The sequence below is a fragment of the Salvelinus namaycush genome, chromosome 6 (assembly GCF_016432855.1).
Source record: "Salvelinus namaycush isolate Seneca chromosome 6, SaNama_1.0, whole genome shotgun sequence".
NCBI classification, from domain to species: Eukaryota; Metazoa; Chordata; class Actinopteri; order Salmoniformes; family Salmonidae; genus Salvelinus; species Salvelinus namaycush.
The window spans coordinates 10,120,943-10,141,494 of record NC_052312.1 but is presented as its reverse complement, the minus strand read 5'-3'; the positions used below and the strand labels follow the sequence as shown (position 1 = coordinate 10,141,494).

Sequence of the window (20,552 nt, the reverse complement as noted above, 5' to 3'; positions counted from 1 at the left end):
AACTAGAAAGCACCACACTCATTAAGAACGCTTCTCTTTAACAAAGTTTCAGTAGGGTGGGACTCCATAAACAGCAGTAATAGTAACTAATGAATGTTCTTTAATAATGTTTTATTATAAACACGTACAAATATGTGCGGGTGGAGAGACAAATCGTTGAAGCCTTTCAACCTTCCTGTGTTGCATTATGGTCATAAAGTGAAGCAGTTTAACAGGGCAAAAGTTTGTAAAATGGAGGCTAGCTTTTGGAGAAAACACTTTACATGAACTATGACTTATTAAGATTACATATTGCTATCATGAACAACTAGCTATTTTATATTTTGCTTCAGTTACGACAGGTTTGCAGCAACGGATGATAATTGTAATACTAAAATGTGACACTTGTATGATAGCATTATGTAAATCATATTCAACTTAAATAGTAACCAGTCTTTGATCATGTAGGGCAGTGTCCTGGAGTACCCCCAGGGTTGCACATTTTTGTTCCACCCTTATATAAGCACACGTGATTGAACTAATCATCAAGCCCTTGATTAATTTAATTAGGTGTGCTAGTATTGACCTGTAGGAGGTATGTGCAACCCTTGATGGTAATCGGGGACCAGAGTTGAGAAAGGAGGCTATAGTGGGAGCCATAGAGGATTCTATGTATATTTAGGGGATGAGCTAGTTTCTGAGAAGCCAGGTGGGGGCGGAGCCATGGGCGTGGCTAAAGTAGCTCCACCACCACGGTTTCTCCTGCCCCTCCTCTCCGTTCTGGTTCTGCTCGCTAATGGTGTAGCGCTCAAACTGGTTGTAGGGGTCGAAGTCCTCATAGGTCCCCATGGATGGGATTCTATAGTCCTCCTCCATGTCAGGCTCCACCACAGCCTTCTGCAGGATAAAGTCCACCCGGCCTGCTTTCTGCATGCGTGCCGGGAGGTGGATCTTTTTCATGGCTCTGGTGTAGCCTGGTGCAGACGCAGTCAGGATGTGGATGCCAGCGGTTAGCAAGCGCCAGTAGTCTCCGTTTTCAGCTAGAGAGAGAGTGAGGATGTTTTTTTTCAAATGCTTACCACCCAGAATCATACTGACATTTTCTAGTGAAAATGACCAATCGGAGAGGCTGACTTTACCTGTGGTGATGTCATGCCTTATTCCTCTGACAGATATCCTTGCCCCTTTGATTCCATTCCCGTCCGCATCCTTTACTATTCCCTTTATTCCACGGTGGACCTGGTAAACATTGAGACGCAGGGTTAGTGGAGAACTCGTCTCAGATTTGTGAAAAGGAGTGATGTTTTGGAATGAAATGCTGGCTTTAAAGTCTCTCACCGACTCCATGAATGTGAGCAGAGCCTCTTTGTTGTCCTTCCAGCCAGTGTATAACTCCTCCTCAGCTGGGAACTTATCACAGCCCAACTCCACCGTCACCTCAAAACAGTTAGTGTGGAGGTAGTTGAAGTCCTGCATACCTGATCACATGACAGGAAGAACAACGTACCAGTGATAGAAACGACAAACCGCCATCTTCATAATCGAACTAGTGACAATAACTAAAAGCTCTATAACTAAAGATCATAGTTCATAATATAACTTGCCTATTAAGTTCATTGAGCCTACATCAGCTATTTCAATCACAGGAGAATGGTTCATAAGAACAGTTTCCTGCCATTGTAACAGTATAACTTTACGTCCGTCCCCTCGCCCCGGGCGCGAACCAGGGACCCTCTGCACACATCAACAACAGTCACCCACAAAGCATCGTTACCCATCGCTCCACAAAAGCCCCGCGGCTTGCAGAGCAAGGGGAACCACTACTTCAAGGTCTCAAAGCGAGTGACGTAACCGATTGAAACGCTATTAGCGCGCACCACCGCTAACTAGCTAGCCATTTCACATCCGTTACACCATTCTTGATTTCTTGCTTTTCTTTACATTCTAGCTGTTTGACATTTGACTGCATGGGTGGGAGCTAGTGACATCAGCATTTCGCTGCACCGCTATAAACTGTGAACGTGACCAGGAAACTTTGATTTGATAATGATAGCTGTGATGGAATGAATGGATAGATACCATTCTATTACAGCCGTTAAGATGAGTCCGTCCTCCCAAATGAAGGTGCCACCAGCCACCCGCTCGCTATATCGTCACTTCAACAGTCCTGGACTGTATTTTAAATTTGACCGTTTTTTTTTTTAAACTTACCACCGGCAAAGCTGTACCACCTTGCTCCATTTATGATGCCGTCCTGGCCGATGCTGCCAAAGTTCTCACACCATCCAGAGTTTCCTTCTGACATGGTGGCATGGGCATCTGCATATGTTCTCGCTATCTGCTTGAATACCTGTAGCCAAAAATAAAATATATTATCTTTGTCGTATTCATAAAAAATATAATGGGTAGTTTCGTTTACCTTTAAATTTGATATGTTACATTAGTTTGATTTGGTAGCAGCTGAGATACATTTTCTTCTTTCTTTACATGTATGTTACATGACGACTGTCGAGGAAATAAAAATTACAATTCATCTTTATATATGTAGAGCATGAACAATCAACGGGCCTTCTCTCTGCAACAGACACACTTCAGATCATAGAGTGGAGTCCATTTTGGAGTGTGCTGTTGTCCTATTGACTGTACATGTTGCTGTCAGTCCCGCCTACCTGTTCATCTGGCGTTGGGGAGAACATCTTCTGCTCTAGTGGGTGTTTGGAGAGGTCGTAGGGATAGGACACCAACAACTCCCCTCCGTGGAAGTTAGCTGAGAGCACAAAGGGAAAGGATCTGATCCACTTCATGACTGCGTATGTCTCTGGAGCTACCTGCATTATGACACACATAAAGACAAGCATATCAATTACAGTCAACATCTTGAGCTGGGCACATCAATAAAACCCAGGTTTAAGAAATGATGGCATAACAGGCTACAGGTGAGGTTAGGTGACGGTTAACAACAATTACCAATCGTCAACTTCTCAATTAAAACTTGATGATTGGTAATCAAAACTCAATTCAAACTTTGATATTTAACATTGAAGATACATTACACATAGAGATTGAGGTAGTCACTTCATACAAGTACTTGGGAGTATGGCTAGACGGTACACTGTCCTTCTCTCAGCACATATCAAAGCCGCAGGCTAAAGTTAAATCTAGACTTGGTTTCCTCTATCGTAATCGCTCCTCTTTCTCTCCAGCTGCCAAACTAACCCTGATTTCAGATGACCATCCTACCCGTGCTAGATTACGGAGACGTAAATTATAGATCGGCAGGTAAGGGTGCTCTCATTCGGCCATCATATTTGCCACCAATGCTCCTTATAGGACACATCACTGCACTCTATACTCCTCTGTAAACTGATCATCTCTGTATACCCGTCGCAAGACCCACTGGTTGATGCTTATTTATAAAACCCTCTTAGGCCTCACTCCCCCTTATCTGAGATATCTACTGCAGCCCTCATCCTACACATACAACACCTGTTCTGCCAGCCACATTCTGTTAAAGGTCCCCAAAGCACACACATCCCTGGGTCACTCCTTTTCAGTTCGCTGCAGCTATTGACTGGAACGAGCTGCAACAAACACTCAAACTGGACAGTTTTATCTCAATCTCTTCATTCAAAGACTCAATCATGGACACTCTTACTGACCGTTGTGGCTACTTTGCGGGATGTATTGTTGTCTCTACCTTCTTGCCCTTTGTGCTGTTGTCTGTGCAGAATAATGTTTGTACCATGTTTGGTGCTGCTACCATGTTGTGCTGCTGCCATGTTGTGTTGCTACCATGTTGTTGTCATGTTATGTTGCTACCATGCTGTGTTGTCATGTGTTGCTGCCATGCTATGTTGTTGTCTTAGGTCTCTCTTTATGTGGTGTTGTCTCTCTTGTCGTGATGTGTGTTTTGTCCTATATTTTCCTTTTTAAATGTGTTATCCCAGCCCCCGTCCCCGCAGGAGGCCTTTTGCCTTTTGGTAGGCCGTCATTGTAAATAGGAAAGGTAAAATAATGTAAATGTAAATCCAAATTACATTGAAAGCAGTCATCATTGCACAATATTTGATGCATGTATTATTATCCGCAAGTATAAAATCCCACACGAAATGCAAGCATGGATGGCTAGGAATTCATACTGTACCTTACCAAACCAGTAAGCGTCTGGGATTGGGATGTGGTTGCTACGGAAACGTCTGTGTCTGCGCCGGCTGTAAACGATCGTAGTCAGGTCAGGGAAGTTCCTGTTCAGGTCAATGTTCTGGGCGTTGCCTCGACCCAGGGTCCAGCTGTTGTAGTTCTGAGCCTGTAGGGTTCATACAGTGGTAGTCAGGTTGGTATGTGAGTCAAAGCAGACATGTCAAAGCATACTGTAGGATCGTCGCTGTCAAGTAATATGAAATCAGCGATAGTTTAAACCAAATATTGAGGCCTGTTGTTGAATTTTTTTAAAAGCTGGGAAACTGATTACATACATTAATACCTTTCTGGCAAATGCAATTTGTTTTACACAGTGATAAAACAACAAAATATTAAAATGACGTGTCAAACAACGTTGATTCAACCTACCTCCTCGTTCTCAGGGTCGATGGTGTCCTGGACCTCGGCGGCAGCTAGCTCGTAACCGTCTGGGTTAATGGAGGGCAGGATGTGGATACGCGTGGTGTTGATCAGGGTCTGGATGCGCCGGTTCCCCAGCAGGTACTCTGAACACAGGTACTGGGCCAGGTAGATCAACAGCTGGCGACCCAGCACCTCATTCCCATGCATGTTTCCTATGTACTTCATCTCTGGTTCAACTGTTGATAGAAGGTGACAGGATAGGGACTTATTTTAAATGTATTCAACCAAAGAGTCCCTTGAGATGAATGATCTGTTTTCCATGGAGACTTAACCAAGACAGCAGCTTACAGTCATGTGTAACATTTAGAAAAGTTACATTGTCCCTGGTTGAACTGTGGACATAGGCAAAATAATAATTAAGGGCCCGATTCTGACCCGTGTTAAGTGTGCGGGAATGGAACATAATCCCCTTTTGATGCACTTTTCTCTCTGTCCATTCTGACCTTGTACTTAAGCATTAGAATAGCATGCTATTCACCCGCTATTTGTTTGGAGTGGAGCTCGAATAATTGACGGTGTGGCGGATGTGTGTACAGAAACGCCATATTCTGACCCTGCATCCCACTGCTGGTTTCCTTCTGAAACTAAGCAGTGTTGGTCCTGGTTGGTCCCTGGATGGGAGACCAGATGCTGCTGGAAGTGGTGTTGGTGGGCCAGTAGGAGGCACTCTTGTCTGGTCTAGAAAAAGATCCCAATGCCCCAGGGCAGTGATTGAGGACATTTCCCTGTGTAGGGTGCTGTCTTTCAGATGGGACATTAAACGGGTGTCCTGACTCTCTGTGGTCACTAAAGATCCCATGACACATCTAAGAGTAGGGGTGTTAACCCTGGTGTCCTGGCTAAATTCCCAATCTGGCCCTCATACCATCATGGTCACCTAATCATCCCCAGCTTCCTATTGGTTCACTCTCCCCTGTAACTATTCCCCAGGTTGTTGCTGTAAATGAAAATGTGTTCTCAGTCAAATTACCTGATAAAATAAACACAAAAGAAGAGGAATTCCACTACCTTTACGTGTGAGAAAACCATGAATAAAGTCCAGCGAACCTACCTGTTTCAAGTGGAAGAAGCATCTATTAAATTTTTTTGATTTAAATAACACCGTTCTCCAGGCACTGTAATTTACAACTTGATAAGAGCTAGGTAAATGAGTAATCCGTTTGGATAAAGGAATTGTAAATATAGGCTAAATGACACTTGTTTTAATTGCTGGAGATAAATGTGAAACCAGTCATATGGCAGCAAACTGAAGCATATCAACTTTACCACAGTAAAGTTTATGAAATGCTGTGCCATTATGCAGAGTTTAAATTGCAGTCTTTTAACTTGCAGGGATAGGCACTACTGAATGTCTTAATTATAGCCTACTCCGGCTTTCTCTGTCTCCTATTTCTATCATGTTAATAATTAGCCACTATCAGTATCGACCATCAGTAGGCCTAATAACAAACACATATTCAACTGCCAATTTACTGTTAGTTCCCAGTTAGTTTAGCCTACATTAATTCCATTTAATTTCATTGTATCGTTTCCCTTTGCTTCCTCGGTCATGGCCGTGTGGTTGTTGCTAAGGATCATTAGTAACAGTCGATAATATACAAAAAATGGCATGTAAGCAAATGAAATTGTTATGGAGCGGAGCGCAGACCAAGCCGTAACAGTTTGAACCCGATGCATGCCGCAATACTTGGCCGTGTCATTACACAGTTCCATGGTTAGTGCAACCAACAGACGAGGGTATAGTCTAGTATCGTACACTATTCTCCCTATTATAATTCTATGTACACTAATGTTCCCACATTACCATGGGTTGAACTGAAAGTGGCCATTTTCAGAATGAATCAAACCACTGCTTTCTTTTGTGCGTAAAGGCTCTCCAAACCAATTCATGATTCATAAATACTTTCCTAAACCTAAATAAGTATATATATCTATCTGGCTTTTCAGCAGTTTAATTAAATGTATTCAGAGCGTGCAAGGTAGCACCTGCATGGCGCGTTACGTGACTGAATAAGGTACATCTGAATACCAAATACTGAAGTGCGTAGGAATGGCGTAAATTCCTATGTTGGAATCAGCCCCTAATTGAGAGACATATGACAGCGTTTAAGAAATAACATTCCCAGGACTCACACTGTAGTGCACCGAGGACCATTAGTACTTACGCAATTCATGTACTCCAGGGTTGTTTGAGAACTCTATCACTAGCAGGTCTTTGCCCTCCACACTGCGGCCAATGCTGTAGGTCATGGCGATTTCGGAGCATCGTGCTGCAGTCTTCTTCAGGATGCTGTTCATCTGGGCATTAGACTGATAGCTAAACTGGATGACAGTATGAGGCTTCTCAGGGGTATTACCTTCCTGTTTCGCTAGGATAAACAAGAGATGGTGACACTGTATGATAAGGATTTGAAAAGCATTTATAAGCATCTATGAACAGTTATAAGTGTAATGTCTTATTTGTGGAAGTTATTATGAAGTGTAACCAAAGATATAAAGGTCAATAGTGTTCCAAGCCAGTTCATGACACTTTGTATTAACTAGCAAGTGTGACTTTTGACTCAGTGTCCTAGAAAAGTTAACATTTGAAAGCGTAACCATGCGTCAATAAAGTGCCTCATCGGGTGTATATCGAGATACCCCATTATTAAATGAGGCCTTAGTCTTTCATCTCATGTCGAGTAGAGCCCTGTAAAATGTCAGGAGACAGAGAAATTACATAAAGTGGAAAAGGTCTACATTCTCGCCCCTGTCTCCCCTGTATAAATGTGCTCATTTAGGGAAATGTGCAAGACCTAAAAGGTAAGAAACTGAATGAAGTTGAAACATAAGACCAGAGACATCTGTTCAAAATAAATATCAGCATGGAATTAATTACATAGCTTACAAGGCTTGCCAGACATCTTGTGTTTCAGTTAGAATCAAATATATTTTTTGAAACAGATTTCATACTACACTAAAAGCTGTTATGCAAAATGTGGTACCACCATCTGTGTGTATATCTACACCCATATCATATATATAATATGCATATCTATGATTTATTTCAGCAAAATGGCTACATTAACTGTTATTGTGTCAGTATAGGCTCCTGTAGGACTTGTTTATGGTGGCATAGAGCAGCTGCAGAGATAAACAGAGAGAGAGAGAGAGTACACAGGAAGAGAGGACTCATGAACACAGAGCAATCACACAGCTGGAATGGTTGGTTGTTTGCAGCTACAGGCAGAAACAAACTGTACTGAACTCAAGTTAGACTGATCACTGCTCTAGTGAACATATACTACAGTTCTCTGTCTCCTATCAGTGTGAATTCATAGACTTGTTAAAACGCATATCTTGTAGGAGGCAAGATATTATTGGCAGATATGTTAACGTCATTGTAAATAAGAATTTGTTGTTAACTGACTTGCCTAGTTAAATAAAGGTTCATTAAAAAAATGTGTTGAGAGGATTGTGGCATAATACAATCATCAAAAAACTGTGAATGTTCATGTAAAAAGGCATTTGAATTGACCTATAAATAGTTTAAGTACATTCTTGAGGTGTGCCACAAGGAGTCATGTGGCAACCAGGTGATTAATCTGGATAGAAACTGCATTCTCAGTTACCACTCAATATACTTCTGTTATTAGGAGGGCTTGGGGTGTTATTTTTCTTTATAATGACATAATCTTGTAATAATATTGACACACATGGTTCTCTCTAGTTTTACATTTTGCTCAAGGGATTGTTTTATGCATGAAAATATTATTTGAGCCAACATCATACTGCACAGTTAGTGTCATACTGTTGTCACTATCATATATTGATAGTCATTTTTATGACACACCAGTTAAACTGTGGTCGTTACCTCGTAAGCCCTCCAGTGGGTCGTAACAGCCCTCCTGGTCACTGACAAAGAAGCGGTCACAGTCCAGGAAGTATGGCCAGGCCATCTCGATGCCCTCGAAGGCGTGGTAACAGTTCTTCCTCACAGCCTCGCACGTACTCCTGCACGGCTTCAGCACCTTACATTATAAAAGAAAAACGTTATTCAATTATTGAAAGTGGGATTTTTTTTTTACTGAAGAAGGCACTGCATTATCAAAATGTTAGTTATTAGATTTACCCATTAAATTGTTGGGAACATATATAAAGTGCAATTTTCTTTGATTTATTTGTATTATTACGTTATCCTTTGTTAGCATCAAACCTTCTCCTTCTCGCAGCGAGGCACCAGCACTGAACAGCCTAGCATGCGGATGTCCGGGGTGCACTCTCCATTGAGCAAGTTGTGGACCACACTGACGAGGAGGTACTCGGGGCCCAGCTCGGCCTCCTCGCGGGTCCTGTGGCCCAGGATGTTGGGGAACACGGTGTGGGTGTAGGACATGTCGTCGCAGTAGTTCATCATGATGTCCATGCACTTGGCTGAGTAGAGGAAAGAGCCAACCGAGGAGCAGGACAAATTCAGTATTATACGGTGAGTGACTTATCTGAATGTAGCTTATATGGTGAGTGACTTATCTGAATGTAGCTTATATGGTGAGTGACTTATCTGAATGTAGCTTACCGTGTTGAATCATCAAAGTATAGAATAGATACCGTTATATCAATAGGTTCATCATTATGCAATGTGTTATAATACCATTTATTGTCTCATAATTTCATGAAATCTTTGCAATTAACATCGGTGAGACCTTTGGGTGCTTTTGTAAGGTGGGTGGCAACATTTTCATAGAACAATAGGTTTGTTATAAATTATTTTCAGGTAGGCGTAGTGTTAACCTGCTTGCAAGATGCTGCTTTGAGACCATATGTTCTCTCCATTGTAAATCAGTATGTTTAGGGGTATTGGCCAGGTTGTTCTTTCTCTTGTACTTTTACATTTGTTCTCAGTTAATTTGTTTAAGAAACCTAGCTAAGATGCTCAGTACACAATAAGGCTCATTACTCATATCCTTGGCATGGAAAATGAACAAAACCTGATATTAAGAAGTCATATGGATATGCATGAAGAATCCACCCCTTGGTCTAAAACTTCTTTATTGTCTCATATAGCTAGCTACCTCTCTGCAGTACCGAAAATGATCAAGTTCAAATATTTCTATTATCAGTGGAGATTAAAATGTGAATATTTCATACAGCCATTTATCATCCAAAAATACACTTGATAGCTCGGAGAGGCCTTAAGGCCATAATATCCCATTTAGCCTAATCACTTAGTAAAACTGCATCTTCAAAAGTGTGATAGGTAGTTCAGCCTGTGGTTTGATAAAATTGTATAAATGTACAGTCCTTTAGGCCTTCTTTCGGTATGAACAGTAAGTTCTAAGCTATCTAACTGTGGTGCAATGAACACATCATGTTAGGATGCTTTCAATTGGTTTAGAATAGTCAGTTGGTCCTAAAGTCATAATAACCTTAGCATATGTTGTCACCAAGGCTTTACAAACAACACATATACATGAGTTGAAGGATTTATTGAAAAAAATAAAATGTACATACGTTGTTCTGGTTCTGGTTCTTTGCAAAAGATACCTGAAAGACAAAACTATTGTTAGTTGCTGTCATGCATTTAACACTAGATGGCAGAATCGCATTTATCACCAGCGTTATCGTGGCACTATAAAATCTGCTTTTTATTAACCCTCTCATCTTGCTTCACGATCTCTCCTCCCAAATGTCTATCTTTCAGTAAAAACGTATTAATGCTGAGAATTGTCATTCTTTGGATCAGGTCACCTCTCACTAGTGATGAATATCTACCTCAATCTTTATAGTCTACAGTTCTATAATAATTCTCTAAAGAAAAATAAGCACTTTATTTCGCACTAATTTGTGACACGAGGTTATTTTTTATTGTTGTTCCCGTTGGCTTGTAAATAAACATTGTGAATAGAAGCATCACAGTTTGCATGTCTTGTCTGAGATATAATGAAATATTTCTGAACCATGCACTTTTATTTCAGAACTAGCCTAAACACCATCACGTCCGTCCTATGCATAAAACACACCATGTGCGTTATCATAAACAATAAGAGTTGGCCTACTTTACCTAGAAATTCGTCTTCGGGGTCGCAGAGCGAAGGGGCACACCAAACAACTGTTGCCAGTGCATTCAGGAAAACAATAGTCTTCATTTTCCTCCGTATAAAATATTCCATATTTTGTGATGTGGCACCTCAAGGCTACTGTGCTTAATTGCACGAAAACTTTTTGGGCTTCCCTAAAAAGTGAGTTTATTACACGAATTACGGTCGACTATCAAATTACAAAGGAAAATGTTCCGGACGGAAATGGAAGGCTGGATGGAGGTGGAATTGTGCCTGAAAACAAGTAATTTGCGCAAGTAAACTTTCTGAAATACACCTGTTACCAATTCCTATACAATAAACCGTCTTGCGCAACCATTTCCACCACCTTTTTATTCAATGTTAACCTTTTAATTTCTTACCTCTAAATGTATGTATTGGATTATGTGAACAGTGGACATTAACTGTAAAATAATAGGCCACTATTTCTTTCCGTCAGTGCTATCCGGGATCATTGGGGCGACCCCTAACCTTAACCCTTACCCGTAACCGTAACCATAACCCTCACCTTAACCCTTACATAACCCCCTTCAATGGGGTAGGGACTTCCCAATGATTTCGAATAGCACCGACTTATTGTTTTCTCGGCACATTTTTCCAGTCCTTTAGTCCTTACTCGAGACAGTCCTTTGATCCCTTTCAACCAATCGGCAATATGCTTTGAAGAATGTCAGGATATGGGAGTGGGGTAAATTGGACCAAAGTGGTAAATAGAGCCAACTTGTTTCAATGGAAAACATACACAAAATTAATAATTTGATCAAATATTTAGGAAGACATCATTATTTCATGGAGTCTGTGAAGGAAGAAACTACATGGAAAAAGTTAGGTCCAAAGAACAGATTTTTACCAAATCAAATGAATTTATTGTGTTATGGGTTTCATGATGCTTGTATTTAAACCAAAGTAAATTATTTTTAGATTGCATACATCAGTTGGGGTCTCTATGAGCTTTAATATGAGGTCCTAAACCTAGAATGAAAGTGCATCCTTGTAGCTGTGTGGGCTAATCAGGGGTTGGAGCCGGTTCAGGGACAAAAAACAAATTGTTTTTTTGAGGAACAGAATCAGAACTGGGAATAAAAGTGATCTATACTGTTCTGGAACAGAACCATTACTTTAAAAGCATGGGAACCGGTTAATAATGTTATTTTGCATTCCGGGCATTTTTTTCAGTCCCACAAAAAGTCCCACAAGGCACCTATGCAAAGCCCTCACTCTGTCACTCAGAAACTTATTCCAGTGTCTGCCTGCCAGCTGAAATCTTTGCCAGTATGTGTGTAGGTTACCTGCCCCTCCCCTCAGAAGCTTAGGCTAATGTAGCCTATTGACATTACAAGCATGATTCAGAAATTAGGGATAGATTTTTAATTAGAGAAGAATGGATGAACTGTTTCAATGTTAGTTGTCACGTTTCACATTGAATTTGTTAACAACAGAAAGGTAAGAAGTGTTTTTCATTCTGGTGCTGCTGTACACACACAAGCTTGTTAGCTAGCTAGCTCTGGTCCAACAATAAGCCAACTCTTGGAAGTTCAAAGATATTCAAAGGTCCTCCGTAGAAGCCACTCATCCGTAGGTATAATTATGTGGGCCAAGTCTCCTCCTCCATCCACTCTCTCCCCACCCGCAAAATTTCAGTCGCATCTCGCATGTAAACAATAGCTTGCCCACTCATTAGCAAGCTGCTCTGTTCGAACTGATTGGTGAAGTAATTTGATGTCGAGCTAATGTAAAAATATATTTCAGAGGTTTAAAAAGGAACAGTTAGGGGCCTCCCGAGTGGCGCAGCGGTCTAAGGCACTGCATCGCAGTGCTGCGGTGTCAATACAGCCTGGCGTTTGATCCCAGGCTGTGTCACAACAGGTCGTGACTGGGAGTCCTATAGGACGGTGCACAATTGGCCTAGCGTCGTCCGTGTTAAAGGAGAGTTTGGCCAGCAGGCTATACTTGGCTCATCACGCTCTAGTCACTCCTTGTGGCGGGCCGGGCGCCTGCAACCTGACTTTGGTCATCATTTGAACGGTGTTTCCTCCGACACATTAGTGCAGCTGGCTTCCGGGTTAAGCGAGCAGGTGTTAAGAAGCAGCGCAGCTTGGTGGGTCATGTTTCGGGGGACGCATGACTCAACCTTCGCCTCTCCCGAGCCCGTTGGGGAGTTGCAGCGATGAGACAAGATTGTAACTGGATATCATGAGAAAAATGGGGTAAAATTACAAAACAATTAATAAAAAGGAACAGTTGGAACAATGTAAACCGGTTCTGTTTTCGGGATCGAAGTCGAACCGGTTCAGAACTTTATTTTGCAGGTCGGAACAGTGGAACGGAACAAAAATGTGTAGTTATTAAAATACGAAAACCCGATTCTGATAGACATGGTTTTAAGAAATGTGTAGGCTGCTTAACTTACCCTGACCCGCTGCTCAACTTACCCTGTCCCGCTGCTCAACTTACCCTGTCCCGCTGCTCAACTTACCCTGTCCCGCTGCTCAACTTACCCTGTCCCGCTGCTCAACTTACCCTGTCCCGCTGCTCAACTTACCCTGTCCCGCTGCTTAACCCTCCCTTGTCCCGCTGCTCAACTTACCCTGTCCCGCTGCTCAACTTACCCTGTCCTGCTGCTCAACTTACCCTGTCCCGCTGCTCAACTTACCCTGTCGTGCTGCTTAACTTACCCCATACACAGGGTATGTTGTGCCAAGAGACCACTTTTTTTTGGACAAGCTATGTTTTCAAATCTGTAATGTTTACATTAATTCTGATTTCCAGGGATACACAACATCCTGAAATACAGTGCCCTCTGAAATATTTTGTGACAGTGAAGCATTTTTCTTCTTTTGGCTCTATACTTAAAAAGTTTGGATTTGAAATCAAACAATGACTATGAGGTTGAAGTTTATCCATATCGGGTGAACCGTGTAGAAATTAAAGAACTTGTTGTAAATAATCCCCCCATTTTAGGGGAGCAAAAGTAGAAGGGACAAAATGTTGCCATTAACTGATTCTCTGGAGAGTATAATCGTTCTCCGTATCCAGAGAGCTGTTGTGGCCAGACGAGGGGTACAGGTCACGGCGCAGCAGCCGGTTGACAACAGTAACCAGGACCTTCTTGTACAAATATCATACCCCCCAAAAATTATAACCTTCCCGTTATTGTAATGGTGAGAGGTTAGCATGTCTTGGGGGTATGATATTTGTGTGTCTAACTTTCTCACTCATTATTCACAATTCATTCAGGACTATCCGTAATCATGGTAGCATCCACATTAATGTAGAAGTGTTTAGAAACATACTATATTATTTAAAATAAAAGTGACTCCAAAATGGCACAATACATGATTTACTATTCATTTCTATTGGACACAATATAATCTGAAACACAACCAAAGCATAGAGCAAATGCATATTTATTTAACTAGCCAAGTCAGTTAAGAACAAATTCTTATTTACAATGACGGCCTAGGAACAGTGGGTTAACTGCCTTGTTCAGGGGGAGAACGACAGATTTTCAGCTCGGGGATTCGATCTAGCAACCTTTTGGTTACTGGCCCAACGCTCTAACCACTAGGCTACCTGCCAACCCCATCAATGACTCCATCAAGCTTGTGTAGAGTCACAAGCTTGATGGAGTCATTGTGTGGTATGAATATGGTACTAAATACTTGACTTTTGACTACTTTAATACACATACAAGTTAATTTGTCCCAATGATTTTGCTCCCGTAAAAATTTACAAAAAGTGTCATTTCTAAACGGATCACTCGAAATGGATGAAAAGCTCAGTCTGACTGTTAACCTCATAGTCATTGTTTGATTTCGAATCCAAGCTTTTGGAGTATAGAAAAAAATGCTTTACTGTCCCCAAAATAATGGAGGGCACTATATATATATATATCTTTGTTAGAAAGAACACTATATCGCCCTTGAAGGAGTGATGCTGAATGTAAAATTTAAAAATGGTCCAATTTACCCCACTCTCCCCTACATATCCTACTACTTGACATTCCTATTGGATTATTTGAGGTGTGGTGGCACAAACATTGAACAGCCTCTGGCACGCACCTGCAAAATAGCTGGTGAGGAATCTGTCAACATGAAATCCCCAGATTGGCATTAGATATTAAATATGCTTCTACATGTCTTGTCATATGGCCATATATATATCAAAGGATGCTTGTTATTTGACAGCTTTATTGTACATTTTTCACCAACAGCTTTACTCACACACTGCCAAAGTACAGCAAGTGGCATAGGCCTGCATAATGAAATACATGTGTGCTTGGTGCATCTAAAAATAATCAGGTTCTGATAAAGCAACTATTGAAAAGCCAAACAGTCATATATTGAATTCTGGCACGAACACAATAACGTGTTTTAAAGCACTTACTTGAACATAACATAACATTCTTCTGCTATAGAACGTCTCTTTTTATTTGAAGATCATTTAAACAAATACATATTATGGTTTCTCATACAGTGCAAAATAGTTTGATAAAGATAACATCTGTTATTTATAAATATCCATATAAACATTTCCAGCAATCACCTGGCAGAATAAAGTATTACAATATACACAATAGTACAAATCTATTTCAGTCAAAATTATCTTAATACCTGCAGTACATTCAGTTACAACACGCTATCATAGTAAACATGATGGCATTTGCCTTTGGCTGTTATAACTAGTAGCTCTGAGAGAAATACAAAGTGCATCAATATCCAGTGATTGATGTGAAATTGTGAGCAACTGCAGTAGAAGTCTAAAACACAGTCCATAGGCTACATAACATGGCTATCTAGTTGGCAGCATTTGCCACAGCAAGTACCATTCATTGAAAAGTTCACATTTTAACTTCAAGAAATTAATTGATGCCCCTTGAAATTGCACCAGTGCCCGAATGGCTACTGGTCAGCCGCTAGCTAAGCTTTCCCGTCTTCCACTCTGTACCGTTGACAGTACATAACCTCGGACACCCAGAAAGAACATCTTGCGAAATTTGTCAGATCCTCCATTAAGTTCTGGGGGAGATGTGTTATAAAATATATTAATGAGACCAGCAAAGTCTCCACCCCTCTATATGAAAACTCTCAGCCAGTTACGGGCACGTCTGTGGCCCAAAATGTCCCCTCCCCTTCTGAAATTCGAATGATGCGAGCACCTGCAAAATCGTGATTTGTCCAAGTGGTCAGTGATGAAAAATCAGTGTACCGGAACAAAGTTCCTCGTTAGTCATGGCATCCCACAGTCTGTCAACAGCTTCTACTACCATTTATGTTACGTGCATCTGTCCACGAGAGATTAATAACCTTAATAGCACGTTCATATATTCTATATGGGTGTCAAAAGGTCTGTAAATGTGGCTATGACATCTCCTTTATAAAGAGGTTATTATGTTATAAGAGCCCACTAGCATTCAGACTCTAGTGGAGTGATCCCTCCCTTTATGAATCGACCGAACCCCTGGCTGATTCAATAACATTGATTCATTTGATTCTGGCTCTGGGCGTGTGTGTGTGTGTGTGTGTGTGTGTGTGTGTGTGTGTGTGTGTGTGTGTGTGTGTGTGTGTGTGTGTGTGTGTGTGTGTGTGTGTGTGTGTGTGTGTGTGTGTGTGTGTGTGTGTGTGGCTCTGCCAGTGAATCATGGATTATCAGACTCCCTTGTTTACCAATATCGTCTGGAGCAAACGTCCCTGAACGCGATCATTCTCTGTGCAGTCTATCCGTCTTGCCCTCTCTTCCTCCGTCTACCCCGCCTGTTTTCCTGCTGTCTCCTTCTATCCACCTCTTCCCCTCCCACAACCTCCCTCCCTCTCTCTCTCGCTCTCTCCTATTTCCTACAATCCCCTTTTCTCCCATCTCTCTCTCTTGCGCTCTTCCTTCTCTCTCTCACCTCCCTCCCTCTTTCCATGAGGAAACCTTTATTTTGGGTCTGTCTGTGGTATATTTGTTATGTCCATAATGGTGACATTAACTGATCCTCTGGAGAGAGTAGTCGTTCTCCGTGTCCAGAGAGCTGTTGTGGCCAGATGAGGGGTACAGGTCACGGCGCAGCAACCGGTTGACGACGGTAACCAGGACCTTCTTGTACTGTAGACGCAGGAGGGAGTAGGCAAAGGGGTCAGACGCCGCTTTGCTGTATGTCAGGCACTTACTGACAATTCCCCAGTGGCGGTTGATGCCCACAAAGGGAAGCAGCTCGGTCAACCTGAGGAGAAGGCAGAGGTCAAGTTAGAGTTCGCAAATAGCCTTTTAGAAAGGGCAAAAGTTATCCAATATTCAAAGCATGGTATTTATCTTGCAGGCAGTTGTTCTGTTTGCTTTTGAGAGTGTTTGGTGATAATTCAGTTGGTATTTTATGAAATGCCATGAGGCTCGAAGGTTACAAGGTAGAATAGAATACATTTGGATTTACGGATGGGCCAGAAAAAGCTTTGGCAACAAGCCTTATACGTTAGGAAATAACAATGTATGAACATATTTCTTCAAAATAAATATGTATAAACTAAACATTGCTACTATATTCTTGCCCATAGGTATATGCAGGAATGCCAATGAAGCAGTTGAGTGAGAGCTGCTTATTTCCAGGATTTATCCTCTATTTTCCCTTCTTCAGGTCATTCTGACTATTTCCAGAGGGTGTACAGAGGGTGAAAGGTCATGCCAATTACTCTTATATTTGTTCTCCATCATTTGTTTTGTTATTCCACCCCCAACCCCCTCTAGACCCCACCTTTCAGCCCCACACCCACACACTATCTACACCAGGGATGGGCAACTGGCGGCCCCCCCTTTTGAAAGCCCTCGGATCATTTTCCCAAATAAGTTTTTTTTTTTTGGGGGGGGGGGGGGGGGGGACTCAGAATAGTAGAATACATGAGGTGCAATTTCTAAATTTGGTTGTGCATCAGCAGTTTTACTCTTGTTATGTCAGTCACTGACAGTCAGTCAATTAGCCCATGTCAGCTGACATTTGTTTGATTGCTAAGTTAGTTTAGTGGCCAGCTATCTAAACGTGTTATCAAATTACCGGCCGGGGTCCCCCATTTGATTTTGTTAGTCATTCTCATTAAAACTGCAAACATTTATTTCCACCCCATAGCAAAATGTGTAGAATTGCAGGAAATTAGCTGTAAAACAGCTAATTTTCCTCTCCCCTCAAGGCAAAATGTGCAGAATTGCAGCAAACTTGCTTTAAAATAGCAACATTTTCTCTACAGCCCATGGCAAAATGTGTAGAATTGCACAAAATGAACTCTAAACTAAACAAAATTATCTCCATTATCAAGAGGGGTGCCACTAAACTGTTTTGCTTGCAATATGTGTGTGTGGGGGGGGGGGGGGGGGGGTTGCTGATTTGAATCCCCGAGCTGACTAGGAGACATCTGTCGATGTGCCCTTGAGCAAGGCACTTAACCCTAATTGCTCCTGTAAGTCACTCTGCATAAGAGAGTCTGCTAAATAACTGAAATGTCAAATGTAAACTACAATACTATATTCCCTCTAGGCCAAGCTTTTCCAAACTCTGTTTTTGCTCCATGACAACACAGCTGATTCAAATAATCAAAGATTGATGACAAATTGGTTATTTGAATCAGCTGCTCTAGGTCATGCTGTGTGTTGGTGGAAATGAATGCCTCTGTGTGCTAACTGTCATCTCATGGTGGTCCAGTGAAATGACATGACGACAGATAATTGATGGTTTAATGAAGGATGTATCAGATGCAGATGGAGATCATGAACGCGCAACAACAAAAACTCATTGGGTGAAATTGAATTAAAGCTTTATTTGTGCATTGCTCAACCTTACATGAGACCTGCCTCACCTTTCAACTGAATTTTGTTGATCATTTTTCTGTTATTTTGCTGGGTGGCAAAGTTATTAAACAGAGTAAACCCTTTGATGATAGCCTATATCTTTACTGTTCATAAACCCAGTTTTATTATCAAAGTGTGTTCACCTGGGGATGTGTTAATCTCATAACCTCTATAATAACCCATTTAATAATGTGTTTAAGGTAGGTGCATGAAACTCCTGTTTGTTCAGCTGCCTGTATCCCAGTTGACTGGAAACCCACTTACCTCGTAATAACATAGGGAGCAAAACAGATGATGAATGACCCAATGAAAATGCTGATTTTCTTGGTGGCTCTCTGTTTCCTTCTCTTTTGTTCTACCAGACACCTTTGTTTCACACTGAAAATAGGAATTAACTGATATTAGTCCAGCAGAATAAATGACAAAACATTCTACATTGATTTTTTTTTTTTTAAATGAACACCTACAGTAAGCATGTTTCCCCAGGTTTGAATCTATAACCTATAGCCTACTGTAAAGCTAACATTGCCCATTGTAACGGCTATGGATCGCACACCTTAAGTAAAGGAGCATACGTACGATGGGTGAATATCCACCAGCAAGAACAGCGTCTGCATGGTTATAACGTCAATCCTCTTGCAGTGAAAGCGGGCAACTTTTAGCACCTTCAGATAGGTGAAGCACAGGATCAGCAGGGAGAGCAGGAAACTACTGGCGTGGAAAACGACGGTGAAAATTGTAAACTTGATCCTGTCGCTCTCCTCGCTCAAATGCAATGTGCACGAGGCGTAAATGTGGCTATAGTCAACCCAGGAGAACAGGAGGGCGATGAGGGAAAACGTGAGGGAGTGGAGCCACGAGTAGCACATCATGATCACTGCGTCCTTGTAGCGCATTTTACTGGAGTAACTCAAGGGGAACACCACTGCTATCCACCGGTCTATACTGAGTGCTGCCATACTCAACATGGTGTTCGCAGTCAAAAAGGTCTCCAGAAAGCTCACTGTATGGCAAAGGCAATCCCCAAAAGGCTGGTGGTTTCTGACAATCCCCACCAATGTCGATGGCATGTTTAAAAGGGTGATAAGTATGTTGCAAAAAGACAGGTTCATGATGAATATACCCGGTACCTGTCGGCGGATCTCGGTGCTCTGGACAAAACATAGCAGCACCAGCAAGTTCGACAACAACGAGACAATTGCGACCACAACAATGAACAACGTGAAGATAATTTCCGCAAAGTCCATGTCTCACTTGAAAAAGTCCACTTGCGTTTTGCATGCACCTGTAGATAATATACACTTAATATCCACCATGATTCCACCGTCGTTTATCTCCAAGGTCCTCATTCCAGAATTTAACTCCAAGTTTCGCCGTCTCCAAGTTGGTGGAGCGCTGTCCAGAGTGCTGAAGTGAGGAGACCGCGCGCGCCCCTCGAGCGCCAGACCATTTCGTTTCTTTAACGGAATAGAGTTGTCTACTCCCACACCACACAAGTATTTGTAACAGAATTTGATGGCATGTGTAACTGAGCGTTTGGGTAACACATGGGCAAATGTTTCTTATCTCCGCTCCCTTCTACGACTACCTCAGCATGAAAACAGTGGGACTGCGACGCACGCCACTGCCTTTGTGCGCAGAACATGCGTACTAAACAAGATGACTGTTTGGAGCCTGCCCTGTTTAGTGCAAATTCGTTTGAATGTTAATATTACAATTAGCTATCACGTGAGGAAAAATAGGACGTCATCCATGGAGTTTTACAACATTGGGAAGTTATTTTGGTTCCTCCATTGATTCATTCGTTATTTTAGTCATTTGCTAGTGTGTTTGTGAGGTCATACACATCAGAACACAGATATAATGATTATGTTTAATTCACAGAAACAACTTCCCTTCATCCGTATCTGTTGATGACACTTTCCCAAGTCGATAGTGGCGAAGCGACACATGACGCAATGATAGGCCTACATGAGGGATATCCAATAATTTGGTGCGTCTCCCGTGGGCAAAGGGCACCCTGTGCACATTGGAGGGGCGCGTAAGGTAACAGGCTAA

General features: G+C 41.8%; 2 protein-coding genes across 2 annotated transcripts; both read right to left on the bottom strand.

Moving 5' to 3' along the window:
* Nucleotides 1-92: 92 nt before the first annotated feature.
* On the bottom strand, nt 93-10,821 carry LOC120049623 (carboxypeptidase Z-like). The gene is made up of 12 exons (XM_038995935.1): nt 10,643-10,821; nt 10,093-10,125; nt 8,798-9,015; nt 8,456-8,612; nt 6,768-6,971; nt 4,549-4,778; nt 4,124-4,285; nt 2,649-2,807; nt 2,191-2,329; nt 1,318-1,457; nt 1,119-1,218; nt 93-1,019 (listed from the first exon to the last, which is right to left on the bottom strand). Exons 1-12 carry the CDS (start codon nt 10,749-10,751, stop codon nt 670-672), a joined length of 2,001 nt encoding a protein of 666 aa, XP_038851863.1. The 5' UTR covers nt 10,752-10,821; the 3' UTR covers nt 93-669.
* Nucleotides 10,822-16,646: 5,825 nt separating this feature from the next.
* LOC120049226 (G-protein coupled receptor 26-like) lies at nt 16,647-19,821 on the bottom strand. Its single transcript, XM_038995462.1, has 3 exons — nt 19,074-19,821; nt 18,759-18,872; nt 16,647-16,884 (listed from the first exon to the last, which is right to left on the bottom strand). Exons 1-3 carry the CDS (start codon nt 19,739-19,741, stop codon nt 16,647-16,649), a joined length of 1,020 nt encoding a protein of 339 aa, XP_038851390.1. The 5' UTR covers nt 19,742-19,821.
* Nucleotides 19,822-20,552: the final 731 nt, after the last annotated feature.

Coding starts and splice junctions, on each gene's coding strand:
- LOC120049623 (XM_038995935.1), bottom strand. CDS start 10,751: ATGGAATATTTTATACGGAGGAAAATGAAGACTATTGTTTTCCTGAAT. Junction 8,613..8,797: donor CTCGCTGCGAGAAGGAGAAG/GTTTGATGCTAA, acceptor TTATAATGTAAG/GTGCTGAAGCCGTGCAGGAG. Junction 1,020..1,118: donor AAGGCATGACATCACCACAG/GTAAAGTCAGCC, acceptor CTCTCTCTCTAG/CTGAAAACGGAGACTACTGG.
- LOC120049226 (XM_038995462.1), bottom strand. CDS start 19,741: ATGGACTTTGCGGAAATTATCTTCACGTTGTTCATTGTTGTGGTCGCA. Junction 18,873..19,073: donor CTGGTGGATATTCACCCATC/GTACGTATGCTC, acceptor TCCTATTTTCAG/TGTGAAACAAAGGTGTCTGG. Junction 16,885..18,758: donor GCTCCCTATGTTATTACGAG/GTAAGTGGGTTT, acceptor CCTTCTCCTCAG/GTTGACCGAGCTGCTTCCCT.